The following is a 20,235-nucleotide window of genomic DNA, read 5'->3' as shown; positions in this document are numbered from 1 at the left end:
TGTACAGATGAACGTGGTACCTTCAGGCATTTGGAAATTGCTCCCAAGGATGAACCAGACTTGTGGAGGTCTACAATTGTTTTTCTGAGGTCTTGGCTGATTTCTTTTGATTTTCCCATGATGTCAAGCAAAGAGGCACTGAGTTTGAAGGTAGGCCTTGAAATACATCCACAGGTACACCTCCAACTGACTCAAATGATGTCAATTAGCCTATCAGAAGCTTCTAAAGTCATGACATAATTTTCTGGAATTTTCCAAGCTGTTTAAAGGCACAGTCAACTTAGTGTATGTAAACCTCTGACCCACTGGAATTGTGATGCTGCGAATTATAAGTGAAATAATCTGTCTGTAAACAATTGTTGGAAAAATTACTTGTAGATGTCCTAACCGACTTTCCAAAACTATAGTTTGACGAGACATTTGTGGAGTGGTTGAAAAATGAGTTTTAATGACTCCAACCTAAGTGTATGTAAACTTCCGACTTCAACTGTATATATACATATATATACACACACACACACACACACAAACATATATACATACACACACACACATATATATATACACACATATACAGCTGTGGAAAAAATTAAGAGACCACTGCAAATTCTTCTTAAATCAGCATCTCTACATGTATGACAGCCATTCTATTCCATTGTATGTTGAATTCCAACACAGGCACACCTCATTCTACTGATTTTCAGCTTTGCAAAACACCTGGTCGTCTAATGGTTAGACGGAGACCTGGAGAGGCCTACAAGCCACAGTGGCTCGCACCCACTGTGAAATTTGGTGGAGGATCGGTGATGATCTGGGGGTGCTTCAGCAAGGCTGGAATCGGGCAGATTTGTCTTTGTGAAGGACGCATGAATCAAGCCACGTACAAGGTTGTCCTGGAAGAAAACGTGCTTCCTTTTGCTCTGACATTGTTCCCCAACTCTGAGGATTGGTTGTTCCAGCAGGACAATGCGCCATGCCACACAGCCAGGTCAATCAAGATGTGGATGGAGGACCGCCAGATCAAGACCCTGTCATGGCCAGCCCAATCTCCAGACCTGAACCCCATTGAAAACTTCTGGAATGTGATCAAGTGGAAGATGGATGGTCACAAGCCATCAAACAAAGCCGAGCTGCTTGAATATTTGCGCCAGGAGTGGAAAAAAGTCACCCAACATCAATGTGAAAGACTGGTGGAGAGCATGACAAGACGCATGAAAGCTGTGATTGAAAATAATAATAATAATAATAATAATAATAAATAATTAATAATAAAAATCAGGGTTATTCCAACAAATATTGATTTCTGAACTATTCCTAAGTTAAAACATTAGTATTGTGTTGTTTAAAAATTAACATGAACTTATTTTCTTTGCATTATTCGAGGACTGACAACACTGCATTTTTTTGTTATTTTGACCAGTTGTCATTTTCTGCAAATAAATGCTCTAAATTAATTTGGGAGAAATGTTGTCAGTAGTTTATAGAATAAAACAAAAATGTTATTTTTACCCAAACACATACCTATAAATAGTAAAACCAGAGAAACTGATAATTTTGCAGTGGTCTCAGCTGTATATACATATACAGTGGGGAGAACAAGTATTTGATACACTGCCGATTTTGCAGGTTTTCCTACTTACAAAGCATGTAGAGGTCTGTCATTTTTATCATATGTACACTTCAACTGTGAGAGACGGAATCTAAAACAAAAATCCAGAAAATCACATTGTATGATTTTTAAGTAATTCATTTGCATTTTATTGCATGACATAAGTATTTGATCACCTACCAACCAGTAAGAATTCCGGCTCTCACAGACCTGTTAGTTTTTCTTTAAGAAGCCCTCCTGTTCTCCACTCATTACCTGTATTAACTGCACCTGTTTGAACTCGTTACCTGTATAAAAGACACCTGTCCACACACTCAATCAAACAGACTCCAACCTCTCCACAATGGCCAAGACCAGAGAGCTGTGTAAGGACATCAGGGTTAAATTGTAGACCTGCACAAGGCTGGGATGGGCTACAGGACAATAGGCAAGCAGCTTGGTGCGAAGGCAACAACTGTTGGCGCAATTATTAGAAAATGGAAGAAGTTCAAGATGACGGTCAATCACCCTCGGTCTGGGGCTCCATGCAAGATCTCACCTCGTGGGGCATCAATGATCATGAAGAAGGTGAGGGATCAGCCCAGAACTACACGGCAGGACCTGGATAATGACCTGAAGAAAGCTGGAACCACAGTCTCAAAGAAAACCATTAGTAACACACTACGCCGTCATGGATTAAAATCCTGCAGCGCACGCAAGGTCCCCCTGCTCAAGCCAGCGCATATCCAGGCCCATCTGAAGTTTGCCAATGACCATCTGGATGATCCAGAGGAGGAATGGGAGAAGGTCATGTGGTCTGATGAGACAAAAATAGAGCTTTTTGGTCTAAACTCCACTCGCCGTGTTTGGAGGAAGAAGAAGGATGAGTACAACCCCAAGAACACCATCCCAACCGTGAAGCATGGAGGTGGAAACATTATTCTTTGGGAATGCTTTTCTGGAAAGGGGACAGGACGACTGCACCGTATTGAGGGGAGGATGGATGGGGCCATGTATCGCGAGATCTTGGCCAACAACCTCCTTCCCTCAGTAAGAGCATTGAAGATGGGTCGTGGCTGGGTCTTCCAGCATGACAACGACCCGAAACACACAGCCTGGGCAACTAAGGAGTGGCTCTGTAAGAAGCATCTCAAGGTCCTGGAGTGGCCTAGCCAGTCTCCAGACCTGAACCCAATAGAAAATCTTTGGAGGGAGCTGAAAGTCCGTATTGCCCAGCGACAGCCCTGAAACCTGAAGGATCTGGAGAAGGTCTGTATGGAGGAGTGGGTCAAAATCCCTGCTGCAGTGTGTGCAAACCTGATCAAGACCTACAGGAAACGTATGATCTCTGTAATTGCAAACAAAGGTTTCTGTACCAAATATTAAGTTCTGCTTTTCTGATGTATCAAATACTTATGTCATGCAATAAAATGCAAATTAATTACTTAAAAATCATACAATGTGTTTTTCTGGATTTTTGTTTTAGATTCCGTCTCTCACAGTTGAAGTGTACCTATGATAAAAAATTAGACCTCTACATGCTTTGTAAGTAGGAAAACCTGCAAAATCGGCAGTGTATCAAATACTTGTTCTCCCCACTGTATATACACAAAATATATTTTGATATGTTTAACACTTTCCTGGTCACTACATGATTCCATATGTGTTATTTCAGAGTTCTGATGTGTTCACTATTATTCTACAATTTAAAAAAAATTTAAAATAAAGAAAAACCCTTGAATGAGTAGGTGTGTCCAAACTTCTGACTGGTAGTGTATATACCATGCAAATAAAGATGGATTATATTTTAAATCAAGAGTAGATCATACTTTTAACTGGCAGTATGTATGTATGTGTATATATATATATATATATATATACACACATACATACATATATACACACACATACATACTGCCAATCAAACATTTGGACACCTACTAATTCAAGTTTTTTTTACATTGTAGAATAATAGTGAAGACATCAAAACTCTGAAATAACACATATGGAATCATGTAGTAACCAAAAAAGTGTTAAACATATCAAAATATATTTTAGATTTGAGATTCTTCAAATAGCCACCCTTTGCCTTGATGACAGCTTTGCACACTCTTGGCATTCTCTCAACCAGCTTCACCTGGAATGCTTTTCTAACAGTCTTGAAGGAGTTCCCACATATGCTGAGCACTGCTTTTCCTTCACTCGGTCCAACTCATCCCAAACCATCTCATCCCAAAAATCTCAAAAATGCAAATTTCCACCGGTCTAATGTCCATTGCTCGTGTTTCTTGGCCCAAGCAAGTTTCTTCTTCTTATTGGTGTCCTTTAGTAGTGGTTTCTTTGCAGCAATTCAACCATGAAGGCCTGATTCCAACAGTCTCCTCTGAACAGTTGATGTTGAGATGTGTCTGTTACTTGAACTCTGTGAAGCATTTATTTGAGCTGCAATTTCTGAGGCTGGTAACTCTAATGAACTTATCCTCTGCAGCAGAGGTAACTCTGGGTCTTCCATGGAAAGCTTCAAGTTCCTCAGCGTACACATCACTGACAATATCGCCTCTTCTATCTCAGGAGGCGGAAGAAATTCAGCTTGGCCCCTAAGAAACTTTTACAGATGCACAATTGAGAGCATCCTGTCGGGCTGTATCACCGCCTGGTACGGCAACTGCACCGCCCGCAACCGCAGGGCTCTCCAGAGGGTGGTGCGGTCTCCCCAACGCATCACCGGGGGCACACTGCCTGCCCTCCAGGACACCTACAGCACCCGATGTCACAGGAAGGCCAAAAAGATCAAAGGACAACAACCACCCGAGCCACAGCCTGTTCACCCCGCTATCATCCAGAATGCGAGGTCAGTACAGGTGCATCAAAGCTGGGACCGAGAGACTGAAAAACCTTTATCTCAAGGCCATCAGACTGTTAAATAGCCATCACTAGCCACCTTAGAGGCTGCTGCCCTATATACATGGAATCACTGGCCACTTTGACTAGTGTTCCATTATTACTTAAATAATGTTTACATACCGCTTTACTCATCTCATATGTATATACACTGTATTCTATTCTACTGTATTTTTGTCAATGCCACTCCGACATTGCTTGTCCTAATATTTATATATTTTTTAATTCCATTCTTTTACTTTTAGATGTGTGTATTGTTGTGAATTGTTAGATACTACTGCACTGTTGGAGCTAGGAACACAAGCATTTCGCTACACCTGCAATAACATCTGCTAAATATGTGTACGTGACCAATAAAATTCAATTTTCGGTTACTGGCCCAACGCTCCTACCCGCCAGGCTACCTGCCGCCCCTATCCTAATGAAGCTGTGACCTATCAGATTGACACATTAGCTAGGTGTCAATAAGGTAGGCCAAACAGTATAGCCTGGTGAATTCTGTAAAAAGGGATTCTGCCTTCCCAAGAAGCCCCAGAGTGAACCTGTGCCATTTCCTTCTCTCCTGTTTAACAAGCAACATCGGTGACATTTAACACAAACTATTGGATATTAAAACGAGAAATTAAATACTTCCAACAAGCACCACTCAAAAAATGTAACACATACAAAGCCAGAAGTTAAATGAACAGGAGTTACACAACAGGTTATGCCAGCACAATCAATCAGCTTTGTGCCTTTCCAAAAAGGATTTCCAGGTGACGCTTTAGTGAGGACAGGGTAATAACACAGAGAGCTGGCTGACTGATACAGTATAGATATCTGGAATCAAATTCCTTATAGATGCATCTCCAGGACCAGGAGTGAACAGCCTTGAATGCACACATACTTTACTACTGATGACACTGTCAGCCTCCCAGATTGTTCATGCTTCACCCCAAATGTGCGCTTCAGATGGCGGTACACTCCCTCTCATGGATTTAAGAAATGGTGACAACTCCCTTCAGCAAATGCTTACACACCAATCCAATGCTTTTAAATCCCATGATAGGTAGTGTGCAAGTACACACTTCGGGGAAAAGTGTGTAGAATTGGTACACAACCACTGTGTGGAGTGCCTGAGATTAGGGCTGCGGGTGTGTTACCTGTACCAGCCCATCAGCTCAGCAGTGTACTGTTTATAATTGCTCTGTCCATCATTAAGGCCACTGGAATTTTGGGGACTGAATACGTTTCAGTGGATTTGTACTCACCCCGTTCCACTCCACGTCCATACTCACTTCCTCGCCGGTCTCAGAGCCGCTCTCGTACTTGACGCTGGACAGGCTGTCCCGGCTCCTCCGCTTCTCCCTGTCCCCTTCGCCATCCTTTAAGATCTCCACCACACGGGTCTGGTGGATAGGGTCTATGCCCTGGGGGAGGGACAAAAAAAGACAGGCGCCCCAGACACACACACAGACACACACAGACACACACACACACACACACACACAGACACACACACACACACACACACACACACACACACACACACACACACACACACACACACACACACACACACACACACACACACACACACACACACACACACACACACACACAGACACACACTTTAAAGACATCCCTAACCTTGAACAATTAAATGGCTAGCTAGTGCATTCTAGTACAGATGGGCTGTGGAATTAGAGTGGAATTACAGGGGTGTTATGTGATCTTTGTTCCACTGCCTCTGTTGAGACATTCTGCTGGTGCATGGAGGCAACGGAGCCACTACAGAGACATGGACACGACCATGACAGTTACATGAGAATGATGTTAGGAGGGATACATGGAGACTATTGAGAGTTCCAGTTATAATTAAACCACTTACTGTGTTGATCTGCATCCAAAGCATGGTAGAGAGAGGAAAAAATAGCATGAGATTCATTGCCCTGACCCATCCTATGAGCAAGTAATGCATACTGTACACACTTATGCAATAGGGGTGCACTAAGTTTATTGGTTTATGAGGAATTATTTATTCAAATCATACAAGTATTCAAGTATTACAAAAGCATTGTAGCTTTAGGCATTGGCATATACAGTGACTATAGAAAGTCTACTACCCCTTGAACTTTTTTCACATTTTGGGATTGAGATCGATTTAATTGTACATTTTTGTCATTGATCTACACAAAATACTCCATAATGTCAAAGTGAAAAGTATATTTATTTTTTCTTAACTAAGGAATTAGTTGCATAAGTATTCACCTCCTTTGTTTAGACAAGCCTAAATTAGTTCAGCAGTCAAATGTGGCTCACAAAATGTTTCACATATGTTGATGTTGGTGTGGTGCTGGAGATGAAAATGAAAGTTGATATTTTGTTTAATTTCCCTTGAACAAATCACAAGTTATATGTACTGACTGTGTGAAATAGAGATTGATATAATTGTTGAATGACTAACCCTTCCTCTGTCCCCCATACATACAACATCTGTAAGGTCCCTTGAATTTCAAGCACATATTCAACTACAAAGACCAGGGAGCTTTTCGAAACCTCAGAAGGGCAGTGATTGGTAGATGGGTAACAATAAATCAGACATTGAATATCTCTTTTAGCATGGTCAAGTTAATAATTATGCTGTGGATGATGTATTAAACCACCCAGACACATCAGGGATGTCACCATGAGACCATTGGTGATTTTAAAACAGCTACAGAGTTCAATGGCTGTGATGGGAGAAAACTCAAGATGGATCAACAACACATTGTAGTGACTCCACAATAATTACCTAAATGACACAGTGAAAATAATAATAAAAAATATACAGAATAAAAATATCCCAAAACATGCATAGGTATTCAACAAGGCACTAAAGTAATACTTCAAAAAAACACAGCAAAGGAATAAACTTTTGGGCCTAAATGCAAAGCCTTATGTTTGGGGTAAATCCAACACAACACATCACTGAGTAACTGCCTATTTATGGTATTTTCAAGCATGGTGGTGGCTGCATCATGGTATGGGTATGTTTGACATCAGCAAAGACTGGGGAGTTTTTCAGGATAAAAAGAAACAGGATGGAGCCAAGCACAGGCAAACTCCTGGAGGAAAACCTGCTTCAGTCTGCTTTACACCAGACACTGGGAGAGGAACTCACCTTTCAGCAGGACAATAACCTACAACAAAGCCAAATCTACACTGGAGTTTTTTTTAACAAAAAGACAGTGAATATTCCTGATTGGCCAAGTTACAGTTTTCACTTAAATCTGCTTGAAACTGTATGGAAAATTGCTGTCTAGCCATGATCCCCAACACCTTGACAGAACTTAAAGAATTTTGAAAAGAATAAAATGGGCAAATATTGCACAATACAGGTGTGCAAAGCTCTTATAAGACGTACACAAGAAGACTTACAGCTGTAATCGCTGCCAAAGGTGTTCCTAACATGCATTGACTCAGGGGGGTGAATACTTATCTAATCAAGGCATATTGTTTTATTTTTCATTAATCTTTAAGAAATATTAAACATTTTCATCCACTTTGAAATTAGTGTATTTTGTGTAGATCGTTGACAAAATAAATACAATTACAACCATTTTAATCCCACTTTGTAATACAATAAAATGTGAAGAAGTCCAAGGGTACATTATACACCGTTTGAGTATTTACAGTACCAGTCAAAAGTTTGGACACACCTACTCATTCAAGGGTTTTTCTTTATTTTGACTATTTTCTATATTGTAGAATAATAGTGAGGACATCAAAACTATGAAATAACACATATGGAATCATGTAGTCACCTGGAATGCATTTCAATTAACAGGTGTGCCTTCTTAAAAAAATTAATTTGTGGAATTTCTTTCGTTCTTAATGCGTTTGAGCCAATCAGTTGTGTTGTGACAAGGTAGGGGGGGTATACAGAAGATAGCCCTATTTGGTAAAATACCAAGTCCATATTATGGCAAGAACAGCTCAAATAAGCAAAAACAAATGACAGTCCATCATTACTTTAAGACATGAAGGTCAGTCAATGCGGAACATTTCAAGAACTTTGAAAGATTCTTCAAGCGCAGTCGCAAAAACCATCAAGCACTATGATGAAACTGGCTCTCATGAGGACCGCCACAGGAAAGGAAGACCCAGACTTACCTCTGCTGCAGAGGATAAGTTCATTAGAGTTAACTGCACCTCAGAAATTGGAGCCCAAATAAATCCTACACAGAGTTCAAGTAACAGACACATCTCAACATCAACTGTTCAGAGGAGACTGCGTGAATCAGGCCTTCATGGTCGAATTGCTGCAAAGAAACCACTACTAAAAGGACACCAATGATTGGGCCAAGAAACATGAGCAATGGACATTAGACCGGTGGAAATCTGTCCTTTGGGCTGATGAGTCCAAATTTGAGATTTTTGGTTCCAACCGCATTGTCTTTGTGAGATGCAGAGTAGGTGAACGGATGATGTCCGCATGTGTGGTTCCCACCGTGAAGCATGGAGGAGGTGATTGTGATGGTGCTTTGCTGGTGACACTGTCAGTGATTTATTTAGAATTCAAGGCACACTTAACCAGCATGGCTACCACAGCATTCTGCAAAGATACGCCATCCCATCTGGTTTGCGCTTAGTGGTACTATCATTTGTTTTTCAACAGGACAATGACCCAAAACACACCTTGAGGCTGTGTAAGGGATATTTGACCAAGAAGGAGAGTGATGGAGTGCTGCATCAGATGACCTGGCCTCCACAATCACCCGACCTCAACCCAATTGAGATAGTTTGGGATGAGTTGGACCGCAGAGTGAAGGAAAAGCAGCCAACAAGTGCTCAGCATATGTGGGAACTCCTTCAAGACTGATGGAAAAGCATTCCTCATGAAGCTGGTTGAGAGAATGCCAAGAGTGTGCAAAGCTGTCATCAAGGCAAAGGGTGGCACCTTTGAAGAATCTAAAATATGAAATATATTTTGATTTGTTTAACACTTTTTTGGCTACTACATGATTCCATACAGTGGGGAGAACAAGTATTTGATACACTGCCGATTTTGCAGGTTTTCCTACTTAAAAAGCATGTAGATGTCTGTAATTTTTATCATAGGTACACTTCAGCTGTGAGAGACGGAATCTAAAACAAAAATCCAGAAAATCACATTGTATGATTTTTAAGTAATTAATTTGCATTTTATTACATGACATAAGTATTTGATCACCTACCAACCAGTAAGAATTCCGGCTCTCACAAACCTGTTCGTTTTTCTTGGCACACTCCTGTTCTCCACTCATTACCTGTATTAGCTGCACCTGTTTGAACTAGTTACCTGTATAAAAGACACCTGTCCACACACTCAATCAAACAGACTCCAACCTCTCCACAATGGCCAAGACCAGAGAGCTGTGTAAGGACATCAGGGATACAATTGTAGACCTGCACAAGGCTGGTATGGCCTACAGGACAATAGGCAAGCAGCTTGGTGAGAAGGCAACAACTGTTGGCGCAATTATTAGAAAATGGAAGAAGTTCAAGATGACGGTCAATCACCCTCGGTCTGGGGCTCCATGCAAGATCTCACCTCGTGGGGCATCAATGATCATGAGGAAGGTGAGGGATCAGCCCAGAACTACACGGCAGGACCTGGTCAATGACCTGGAGAGAGCTGGGACCACAGTCTCAAAGAAAACCATTAGTAACACACTACGCCGTCATGGATTAAAATCCTGCAGCGCACGCAAGGTCCCCCTGCTCAAGCCAGCGCATGTCCAGGCCCGTCTGAAGTTTGCCAATGACCATCTGGATGATCCAGAGGAGGAATGGGAGAAGGTCATGTGGTCTGATGAGACAAAAATAGAGCTTTTTGGTCTAAACTCCACTCGCCGTGTTTGGAGGAAGAAGAAGGATGAGTACAACCCCAAGAACACCATCCCAACCGTGAAGCATGGAGGTGGAAACATCATTCTTTGGGGATGCTTTTCTGCAAAGGGGACAGGACGACTGCACCGTATTGAGGGGAGGATGGATGGGGCCATGTATCGCAAGATCTTGGCCAACAACCTCATTCCCTCAGTAAGAGCATTGAAGATGGGTCGTGGCTGGGTCTTCCAGCATGACAACGACCCGAAACACACAGCCAGGGCAACTAAGGAGTGGCTCCGTAAGAGGCATCTCAAGGTCCTGGAGTGGCCTAGCCAGTCTCCAGACCTGAACCCAATAGAAAATATTTGGAGGGAGCTGAAAGTCTGTATTGCCCAGTGACAGCCCCGAAACCTGAAGGATCTGGATGAGGTCTGTATGGAGGAGTGGGCCAAAATCCCTTCTGCATTGTGTGCAAACCTGGTCAAGACCTACAGGAAATGTATGATCTCTGTAATAGCAAACAAAGGTTTCTGTACCAAATATTAAGTTCTGCTTTTCTGATGTATCAAATACTTATGTCATGCAATAAAATGCAAATGAATTACTTAAAAATCATACAATGTGATTTTCTGGATTTTTGTTTTAGATTCCGTCTCTCACAGTTGAAGTGTACCTATGATAAAGATTACAGACCTCTACATGCTTTGTAAGTAGGAAAACCTGCAAAATCGGCAGTGTATCAAATACTTGTTCTCCCCACTGTATGTGTTATTTCATAGTGTTGATGTCTTCACTATTATACTACAATGTAGAAAATAGTAAAAAGAAAGAAAAACCCTTGAATGAGTAGGTGTGTCCAAACTTTTGACTGGTACTGTATATCTATAGTATTATCCTGACCTGCTTGCGGGACCTCATGGCACACTCCTCCAGGGTCTCAGCGGCCTCTAGCTTGCCCTGTCGGCGGTAAAGAGCTCCCAGGTTTCTCAAGGTGGTGTTCACTGTCGGGCTAGAGGGCCGACAGATATATCAGTGGTCACTGAGTGTCATAATGACGACAGTTTTGTGTTCAGTAGGGTACACCGTAGCCAAAGTTTTGCAACAAAAACTAAAATCTGTGTTCCTATTGGAAGTTCAGGTTCTACCTCGCACTTTCATCGTTTCAAAAAGTTGATTATCCTAGTGAACACTACACAGCAGTCACAAATGGTCGTAACAGAGGTCATGTCATATTGTAGACAACCAGTTAAATTCTATGAAATTTCATGGTTAAATATTTTGGGAAAGAACTTGAGATTAATCTCTTAATAACGCTATGCACAATTGACAAAACTACATTACCCTGTTATATTGAAGCCTTTGAAAAACATAATTGCAATGTCCCAATGTCTGTTTGAATAGGGGCCAGAGACTAATGACTTAACGTGTTGTCTCAGCAAGGTCATCACAATTCCTGGCTCTTGACTCACCTGTTCACTTTGCAGGCCTTGTACCATCCTCCATACTCGCCGTACGGGATGTTGTCTCTGTGCTTGCCCTGGAATCAAATCAAAGTTTATTAGTCGCATACACAGATTTTCAGATGGTATCGCAGGTGCAGCTAAATGCTTATGTTTCTGGCTCCAACAGTGCAGTAATTAAAGAGAGAAGTCATTAAAGAGAGAAGGAGAGAAATGGGAGTGGTGAGTGAAGAGAGTGGAACTTCAGACAGTAACTATTACATTCATGCTGTTATACAGGTAAATGTTATAGAGCTCCACCTAGTATGGCCTTAGCACACATGTGAGATCAACATGGGTAAATACACAAAACCCACCTTACTCATCTCCTCCCTCTCTTCCGCGTGCATCCAGATGGGTTTGTTCTCAGCTGCAGATAAAGAGACAGGAGAGGTGTTCTGTACAAAGCTGTCAGGCTGACCACAAACAGACATATACATACAGTGCCTTCGAAAAGTATTCAGACCACTTGACCTTTTCAGCATTTTCTTTCATTACAGCCTTACTCTAAAATTGATTAAATAAATAAAAAAATCTTCCCCCTCAATCTACACACAATACCCCATAATGACAAAGCAAAAACAGGTCTGGAATCTTTTGCTAATGTATTAAAGATAAATAAAAATACCTTATTTACATAAATATTCAGACCCTTTGCTATGAGACTCGAAATTCAGCTCAGGTGCATCCTGTTTCTATTGATCAACCTTGAGATCTTTCTACAACTTGGAGTCCACCTTTGGTAAATTCAATTGATTGGACATGATTTGGAAAGGCACACATACCTGTCCATATAAAGATCTCACAGTTGACAGTCCATGTCAGAGCAAAAACCAAGCCATGAGGTTGAAGGAATTGTCCGTAGAACTCCGAGACAGGATTGTGTCGAGGCACAGATCTGGGGAACATTTCTGCAGGTCCCCAAGAACACAGTGGCTTCCATCATTCTTAAATGGAAGAAGTTTAGAACCACTAAGACTCTTCCTAGAGCTGGCCGCCCGGCCAAACTGAGCAATCGGTGGAGAAGAGCCTTGGTCAGGGAGGTGACCAAGAACCCGATGGTCACTCTGACAGAGCTCTAGAGTTCCTCTGTGGAGATGGGAGAACCTTCCAGAAGGACAACCATATCTGCAGCACTCCACCAATCAGGCCTTTATGGTAGAGAGGCCACACGGAAACCACTCCTCACTAAAAGCCACATGACAGCCCACTTGGACTTTGCCAAAAGGCACCTAATGACTCTGACTATGAGAAACAAGATTCTCTGGTCTGATGAAACCAAGATTGAATTATTTGGCCTGAATGTCAAGCGTCACGTCTGGAGGAAACCTGGCACCACTCCTACGGTGGAGCATGGTAGTGGCAGCATCGTGCTGTGGGGATGTTTTTCAGCGGCAGGGACTGGGAGACTAGTCAGGATCGAGGCAAAGATGAACGGAGCAAAGTACAGAGAACTCCTTGACAAACACCTGCTCCTGAGCGCTCAGGACCTCAGACTGGGGCGAAGGTTCACCTTCCAACAGGACAACAACCCTAAGCACACAGCCAAGACAACGCAGGAGTGGCTTCAGGACAAGTCTCTGAATGTCCTTGAGTGTCCTAGCCAGAGCCCGGACTTGAACCTGATTGACCATCTCTGGAGAGACCTGAAAATAGCTGTTCAATGACGCTCCCCATCCAACCTGACAGAGCTTGAGAGGATCTGCAGAGAAGAATGTGAGAAACTCCCCAAATACAGGTGTGCCAAGCTTGCAGCATCATACCCAAGAAGACTCGAGGCTGTAATCGCTGCCAAAGATGCTTCAACAAAGTACTGAGTAAAGTCTGAATACTGTAAATGTGATATTTCCTGTTTTTTTTTAACCTGTTTTTGCTTTGTCATTATGGGGTAGTGTGTGTAGATTGATGAGGAAAAAAACCTATTTAATCAATTTTAGAATAAGGCTGTAACGTAACAAAATGTGGAAAAAGTCTTCAAGAATACTTTCCGAATGCACTGTATATGATCTGAGGACCGGGCAGTGCACCTCTCATTTCTATTCTTTAAAAGTATGTGACGCAGCATTCTTCAGACGGGATAAAAGTTGTCATTTTAAAGTGTCATTGTTTCAAACTTATAGGTATTCTGAACTATTAATGATCAAGACTTGGGACTTTTCACAAGAAATTGACTGTTCCATTAATAACATTTCTCCTAGAGATTAAATGTGACTTGCTAAATACAGTTTCTCTCATTGAAACTAGACCAATCAAGTAAATTATTTTACCCATATGCCAAGAGTCTAAGGATTAAAATACACTTCAAATATGTGCTTTGGAGTATTGAAACTGGTCGGAGAAAGTCAATGTACTGTGTGATTGACAGTACTCTTAAATTGAGTGGTACTGTGTTAATGATACTGTGCACATTTGAATACAAAAAAAGTATTCCCCAAAAATAAAAAACAATGAATCCTGATGGATAAATGTGTATTGGGGACAAGTGAACACAGACATGGTGATTAAAAATCCATTAATAAATATGTATTCATTAAACATGCATGCATTTGACTTAAACCCACGCAGTATGTTAATTGTGCATAATACAACACAAAAGCTCACCTGCTCCTTTAAAAAAATATTTAGCAAGAACAGTGTTTCAAAAGATTGCTTTGAAAACGCTATGAAAACTACTCCCTAATACCAAATCAACTGAGGCGAGATCAATTAATCTATAAAATCAAAAAGGTTTAAATCAATAAACCTAGTTTTTTTGTTATCACAGATAAAACCCATTAACCCATGACAACATCTTTGTTTTACTGCATGTGTTGAGACAGAAGTCACAAATATACTCCATTTTAAGAACAAAAAGACAAAGATAATATATTATACATTGTGAAATTGTTATACTGCACCTACTTGGTCTAAACTTCAGGAGACCAACAGAAAAAAAGAGTTGCCTTGTCCCCCAATTCATGAACATGCTTTGAGGCAATCTTTTAGTTTTGCTCTGTCAGCTTTAATGTTCCCTTGTGCCAAGTCGCAAGCTTTCGTTCTATTTTTGTACCAATGCGACATTCTAAAGTAGGATATCAAATCGCTTGAGGCAGACCATTAAATAGCGGAGTTTAACCGAGTTCATCCTAAAGGAATAAGAGCAAGGAAAGTTCATCTGTTAAAACCTCTTTATTTTCTTCAGAATTGTCTCTTGAAAAATCCTATCATCCTCTGACTGGTGATCAAGCCTCGCCTTGACAAACCAACGGCACTCTGTTTAGAGCACTGTCCATTTTTTAACCCTGTGTCCGTCAGTGGCCCTGCTCGCTGGGGTAAGATGAACGGTAAGACAAGAGGAAACACATGACATCTCCTTTCTAAGGGAGCCCTGGCCTACCACCTCCACCAGTTCTGCTCATATCTTCATTATAGAAAACTACAGGTAACTGCCAAAATAATGGAAACGCTTGAGTAAATGAGGAATACAAAGTATATTGAAAGTGCTTTCCACCACAATCAACAAAACACCAAATGATAGAATTTCTCGTGGAAAAATAGTGTTGCATCCCTCCAGTAGAGTTCCAGACACTTGTATAAATCTATGCCAAGGTGCATTTAAATTGGCTCATGGTAGCCCAACGCCCTATTAAGACACTTTGTTGGTGTTTCCTTTATTTTGGCAGTTGTATATTCCCCTTCTGAGGTAAGAGCTTTGATGTTGCACTGTACAGTCAAGGAAATGCAATTTGATGCTTTGGATCATACTGTAGAACTCAGTTCTTCTTACCATCAACAGATCCAAACTCTTTCTCATGGGCACGGGTCAGAATCTCTTTGTACAGAATCTCAGCCTCCTTGTATTTCCCCTCTTTGAGAAAGCAGGATGCCTGGAGAGAAAAGAGAGGAGAGAAAAAAAAGTGCTTATCAATGTTGTATCAAAACAAGGGTATTGAATCACACTGTGTTCCCTGAAAGAACATGGCCAATCCATCCATCCACATATATCCCCAGTGTAGTTCAGGGGCTCATGAACAATTATATAGCACTACCGCGCCTGCCTCTGGGTCTCAATACAACACCTCAATGAATCATAAAGCAGACAAGATATGAGTGGGCGGACGAGACGAACTACAGGACTCTGAAAGCAGACAGAGAAGAGAAATACACAAAGCCCCAGTGGCCTTGTGCAGTGCAGCAGTTTGCTTTTACACACTAATTGAGACCGTTTTTCCCGTTTGTAGAGACGAGTCCAATTAACTACAAAGCAAAGGTGCCGCTGTCTGTCAATCATGCTGTGAATGTGAAGCAAACTCTAAAGTGGAAAATCACCTTGGTTTCTTTTCTCTGAATACCAATATAGATGGTTCATCCTGACTGAATCTAATTCTTTGAAACTCCACAGCTGAATGTGAAGTGATGTTTTTCTTTAAAATCATTCAAAACTCTAGGCAAGCATCTTCAGCATCTTCAGCATCTTCAACTGTAATTACAAACCACTCCCACAGGAACATAACTAATCTAGGGACACAGAAACCCTGACTCTAACCAAACATACAAGTTCAAACTAATCCACACATGGCTTATATTGGGTGTGTTTCTATAGGTGAATGACTATGCACGTTAACATTAGTTTTTCCTAATTGGACAAGTCCAGGTAGTCCCTCCCTGTTTGTCAGTTTTCTTCAGTTTGGTGCCTAATGAACACCACCCAAGTGTTGCCAAGTAGTACTCACCAGGTTGTTCTTGGTTTTGGCCACATTCGGATCGTCCAGACCCAGTCTGCACTCGTAGATTTCCAGGGCGCGGCAGTAGTAGTACTCCACCTCCTCGTACTTGCCCTGGTTCTGACACAGCAGGGCCAGGTTGTTCAGCTGCTTGGCCACATCTGGGTGGTCCTTGCCCAGTACCTGAGAGTGACAAAAACATAAGTTGTACATGTATTTGTATGTTGTTTGGCAAACATGAAGGTCAATATAGTATCCGTGTAATTATCTATATGGTTGTATGAACAAATCGCATCATTAAAACGGCAAAATAACAGAAATTCTACCAAAACCGTAATAAAACGGTCAAATAAAAACTGCCACAACGTTAACACAATCAGTAGCATTTTCTAAGCATATTATACAAGTATCTTAGTGCTACAGGAAGAGAGCTTAACTGTTTTGTTGTCTACCATTGAATGACCATTTTAGTACGTCTCAACCTTTGATTATGTGTTCTAATCTGCTTAATTTCCCCAAGTCTCTTTCAGCAGTCAACATATCCACCCACTGTGTCAGTATAAGGTTTCTCCACTCCAAGCGAAGCAAATCTAATAAAATCCAGATCAATACGGAGCGATCTGTTCGGGGCTCTGAGGCACAGAACGTATCTGCTATGTTCTGTCTGCACTGTTCTTTCTCTCTTTTCCTCCAAACCTCTCTCTCCCCCTCCCTCTCCCCGGTAATTATAATCATCACTTCACAGGAATTTCATTCTGCGAGAGTTTCTATCAGAACTGAGGCCTAGATAAGTGTGTGTTTTCAGGTGATCTGAGCAATATTATGTCAGGGTTGCAATAGATAACAGGTCCAGGGATATGGCCTACCTTTTCTCTTATCTCCAGGGCTCTCTTGCACAGTGGCTCGGCCTCCTTGTACTTGCCCCTCTTTCCGTAGAGCACGGCCAGGTTGTTGAGTGTGGCGGCAACCTGGATGACAGGCACAAACCCAACACACAACACAATGACTACTTGGAGTTATTGTCACTAATCAGCAACCATTTTTATATAATATCAGTATTTCTATCTATGTCATCAGGTGATGTATCAAGACCATAACATGGATATTGCCCAATCTAACATGTTTTAGCCATCGGTCACTTGGGTCTGGTATAAGTGAGATTCCTATAGCCGACAGTGAAATACAAGGAATTGATCTGGATAAAGCATGAAATCCATATAGAGATGTAGTGTGGGATGTACATTATTGGCTCCCCAGTGACAGAGCCCACAAAGTCATTTTGGCTATTATGAACTAACACCTGATGACAAATCTTTTTATTCTACATATGGGTCCGTTTGTCTGTCTACATAGTGTGGTTGTCATGACGAGGGTCCTTGCTTACAGCAGGGTGGTCTTTGCCAAGAGTCTTCTCCCGGATGGACAGAGCATCGTTGAGCAGATGTGCAGCCTCTTTGTATTTGTTCTGATCCCTGGAGAGAGAGAGAGAGATCCGATATGATCTCAGCATACATGCACACTGCCAATCATAATGTGCTGTCTTCACTGCATGCATAGAAATGCAGAAATTAAGGATAGTATATATGCACTGAAGGATTAATACTACAAATCCTACAAAGATGGCAAATAGGAAAACCTAGCCAGGCAATCTGAACAAAATAACAGGTAGTGTAAGATTCTGGGTCTTGTTCACTATGCACAAACAAAACTGAAGACAACTGACTGAAAAGGCCCAGTGCAGTCAAAATTCAGTATTTCCTGTGTTTTGTATCATATTGTACAACTGCTGATGAAACTAACACTAAAAGTGTGAAAGCATTTGATCAGTGTTATTTCCTGATAGTTGCCAGTTGAAAATACAATCTACACAGGACCTTCTAATCAGCAGGTTTGCATGGGCTGGAGTTTCGGCTTTCCATGGTGACATTACCATGCGGTAAATTGGTTAATAGACCAATAACAAAGAGTTCCAAACCTCTGCCAATAACATCTAGTTTTTAGTTTTCCCCTCCCAACTCAGACCACTCACAGACAGTCCTAGCTAAATTCTTACTTGAGAAAAGTTTTATGCTAAAAAGCTATTTTCGCCCATTTTAATGGAAATCTATTACAGTAAGGTACTTCATTGTTACCCAGAAATGATTTGATATAGAAAAAAAAGAACTTCTGTATTGGGCCTTTAAAACGTTGTCTGCTGGGTGCCCTAATGAACACGACCCTGGTATAGATTAAGGAGGGTGCCAGGCCTCACCTGTAGACCAGGGCCAGTATATTGAGCATGGTGGCCACATCAGGGTGGTCGTGTCCGGAGGTCTTCTCCAGGTCCTCCAGGGCCTGTTTGCAGAGGGGCACGGCCACCTCGTAGCGCCCCTGGGAGGCATACTGGATCACCAGATTGTGGAGGGTCCTCAGGCGGGCTGGGATCTCATAGCCTCCCTGTTGGGCTGCAGCCACCGCAGCACTGTTGTGCTGGTGCTGCACTGTGGGGGTGAAGGAGGGAGGGGACACAGAGCAAAGGTCATGTCAACAGGAAGACGAAGGACACTGGTTGACCTTGTTATAGGTAACAAACAGTGCAGTGAAAGACTGAAATGTTGCCACAACAAACAATGTGCAGAGGTAATTTCATGTGTGAGGGAGTAACCTTTTCTACAACAGTGAATTTTGTAATTGCATTTGAGTAGCAGAACTCCAATAATACATTACAAGCCATGGTTCTACAATTATATCTAAGACTGTGTCCCAAATGGCACCCTATGGGGCCCTTGTCAAGAGTACTGCACTTGATAGGGTAGAGGGTAGGCTGACATTATTGTTATCCTTTATTTAACCACAGAGGTCACATTGAGATTAACATCTCTTATTACATTTGGGATGCATCCTAAAAAGTACAGAGATGTCAGGGATGGCTAGTAATAATGTCAGTGGTTCTTACTGCCTTGGCCTTGCTCCTCTTCATCGTTGGGGAAGAGATCATCCAGAGAGTCCTTGGGGGGCTCGCCGTCCTTCTCCTCCTGCTGAGAGACACGTCACCCGTCATTAGCCCAATTAACACAAGCACTTCACTACCATGAACAATACACAGCATCATTTTGTTTGATACGCCGGTAAACAGCTTAGCTGTCCAGTAGCAGACAGGGACCGGAAGAACCATGTAGAAAGGCTCAAAGAGGAGCTAGGTTTTTGGTTTGGTTTTATTGTTACCCAGCACTGTGGCGCATTCTGTGGTTTCTTTTACTGAATAAAAGTCCTGGGTAGTTTCCCTGGAGAAAAGGTCCACCTTGGTCTAAGCTTGTGTTACTTCACATTCTCGTCACTTGTGTGCCGGCCCAGCCCCACTGACTGCTACACTAGTGGAGAATGCGGGCATTATACCTCGGGGCTTGGAGGGTTAAGTGACAAGAGACTGAAGTAATACCAGATCATGGAGAACCTCATCAAGCAGCTGGCTCATGACAGCCAGGCCCAGTATGACATGCACAGGGAGTTCATTACAGAGCAAAATTCTAGGTTCCTGGTCCACCTACAGACCATCACCGCTGGTGCTTCACAGGCGACCCAAACCAGTGGACCCAACCCGGGAAGGTTCCTGTTGAAAATGACAGAGGTGGATGACGTGGAAGCCTACCTCAACCTCAGAACCGCAACACAGGAGGGTTGGCCAGAGAGCACCTGAGCTGGGCTGCGTGGACCCTTCCTGGCTGGAGAT

At 42.1% G+C, this 20,235-nt stretch overlaps 1 protein-coding gene across 4 annotated transcripts in view; it reads right to left on the bottom strand.

Annotated features, from left to right (window-relative positions):
• The window catches only part of LOC311111055 (kinesin light chain 1-like), a 56,699-nt gene that overhangs the window by 13,865 nt on the left and 22,599 nt on the right, over nucleotides 1-20,235 (bottom strand). For 2 of the 4 annotated variants that reach the window (XM_084153754.1, XM_084153756.1), the window contains exons 4-13: nucleotides 19,462-19,543; nucleotides 18,778-19,006; nucleotides 17,911-17,998; nucleotides 17,393-17,494; nucleotides 16,536-16,709; nucleotides 15,590-15,689; nucleotides 12,141-12,193; nucleotides 11,794-11,861; nucleotides 11,225-11,333; nucleotides 5,740-5,898 (exon numbers count right to left, since the gene is read on the bottom strand). In XM_084153754.1, coding sequence (XP_084009880.1) covers nucleotides 5,740-5,898; nucleotides 11,225-11,333; nucleotides 11,794-11,861; nucleotides 12,141-12,193; nucleotides 15,590-15,689; nucleotides 16,536-16,709; nucleotides 17,393-17,494; nucleotides 17,911-17,998; nucleotides 18,778-19,006; nucleotides 19,462-19,543 — 1,164 coding nt within the window. The remainder of the gene's footprint in view (nucleotides 1-5,739; nucleotides 5,899-11,224; nucleotides 11,334-11,793; nucleotides 11,862-12,140; nucleotides 12,194-15,589; nucleotides 15,690-16,535; nucleotides 16,710-17,392; nucleotides 17,495-17,910; nucleotides 17,999-18,777; nucleotides 19,007-19,461; nucleotides 19,544-20,235) is intronic. The other 2 variants (XM_084153755.1, XM_084153757.1) reach the window with 2 other exon arrangements.

The sequence above is a fragment of the Coregonus lavaretus genome, assembly GCF_964263955.1.
Source record: "Coregonus lavaretus genome assembly, chromosome: 36".
Taxonomy (NCBI): Eukaryota; Metazoa; Chordata; class Actinopteri; order Salmoniformes; family Salmonidae; genus Coregonus; species Coregonus lavaretus.
Note: the sequence above shows the minus strand (reverse complement) of the source record. Positions and strands in the feature narration are given on the sequence as shown.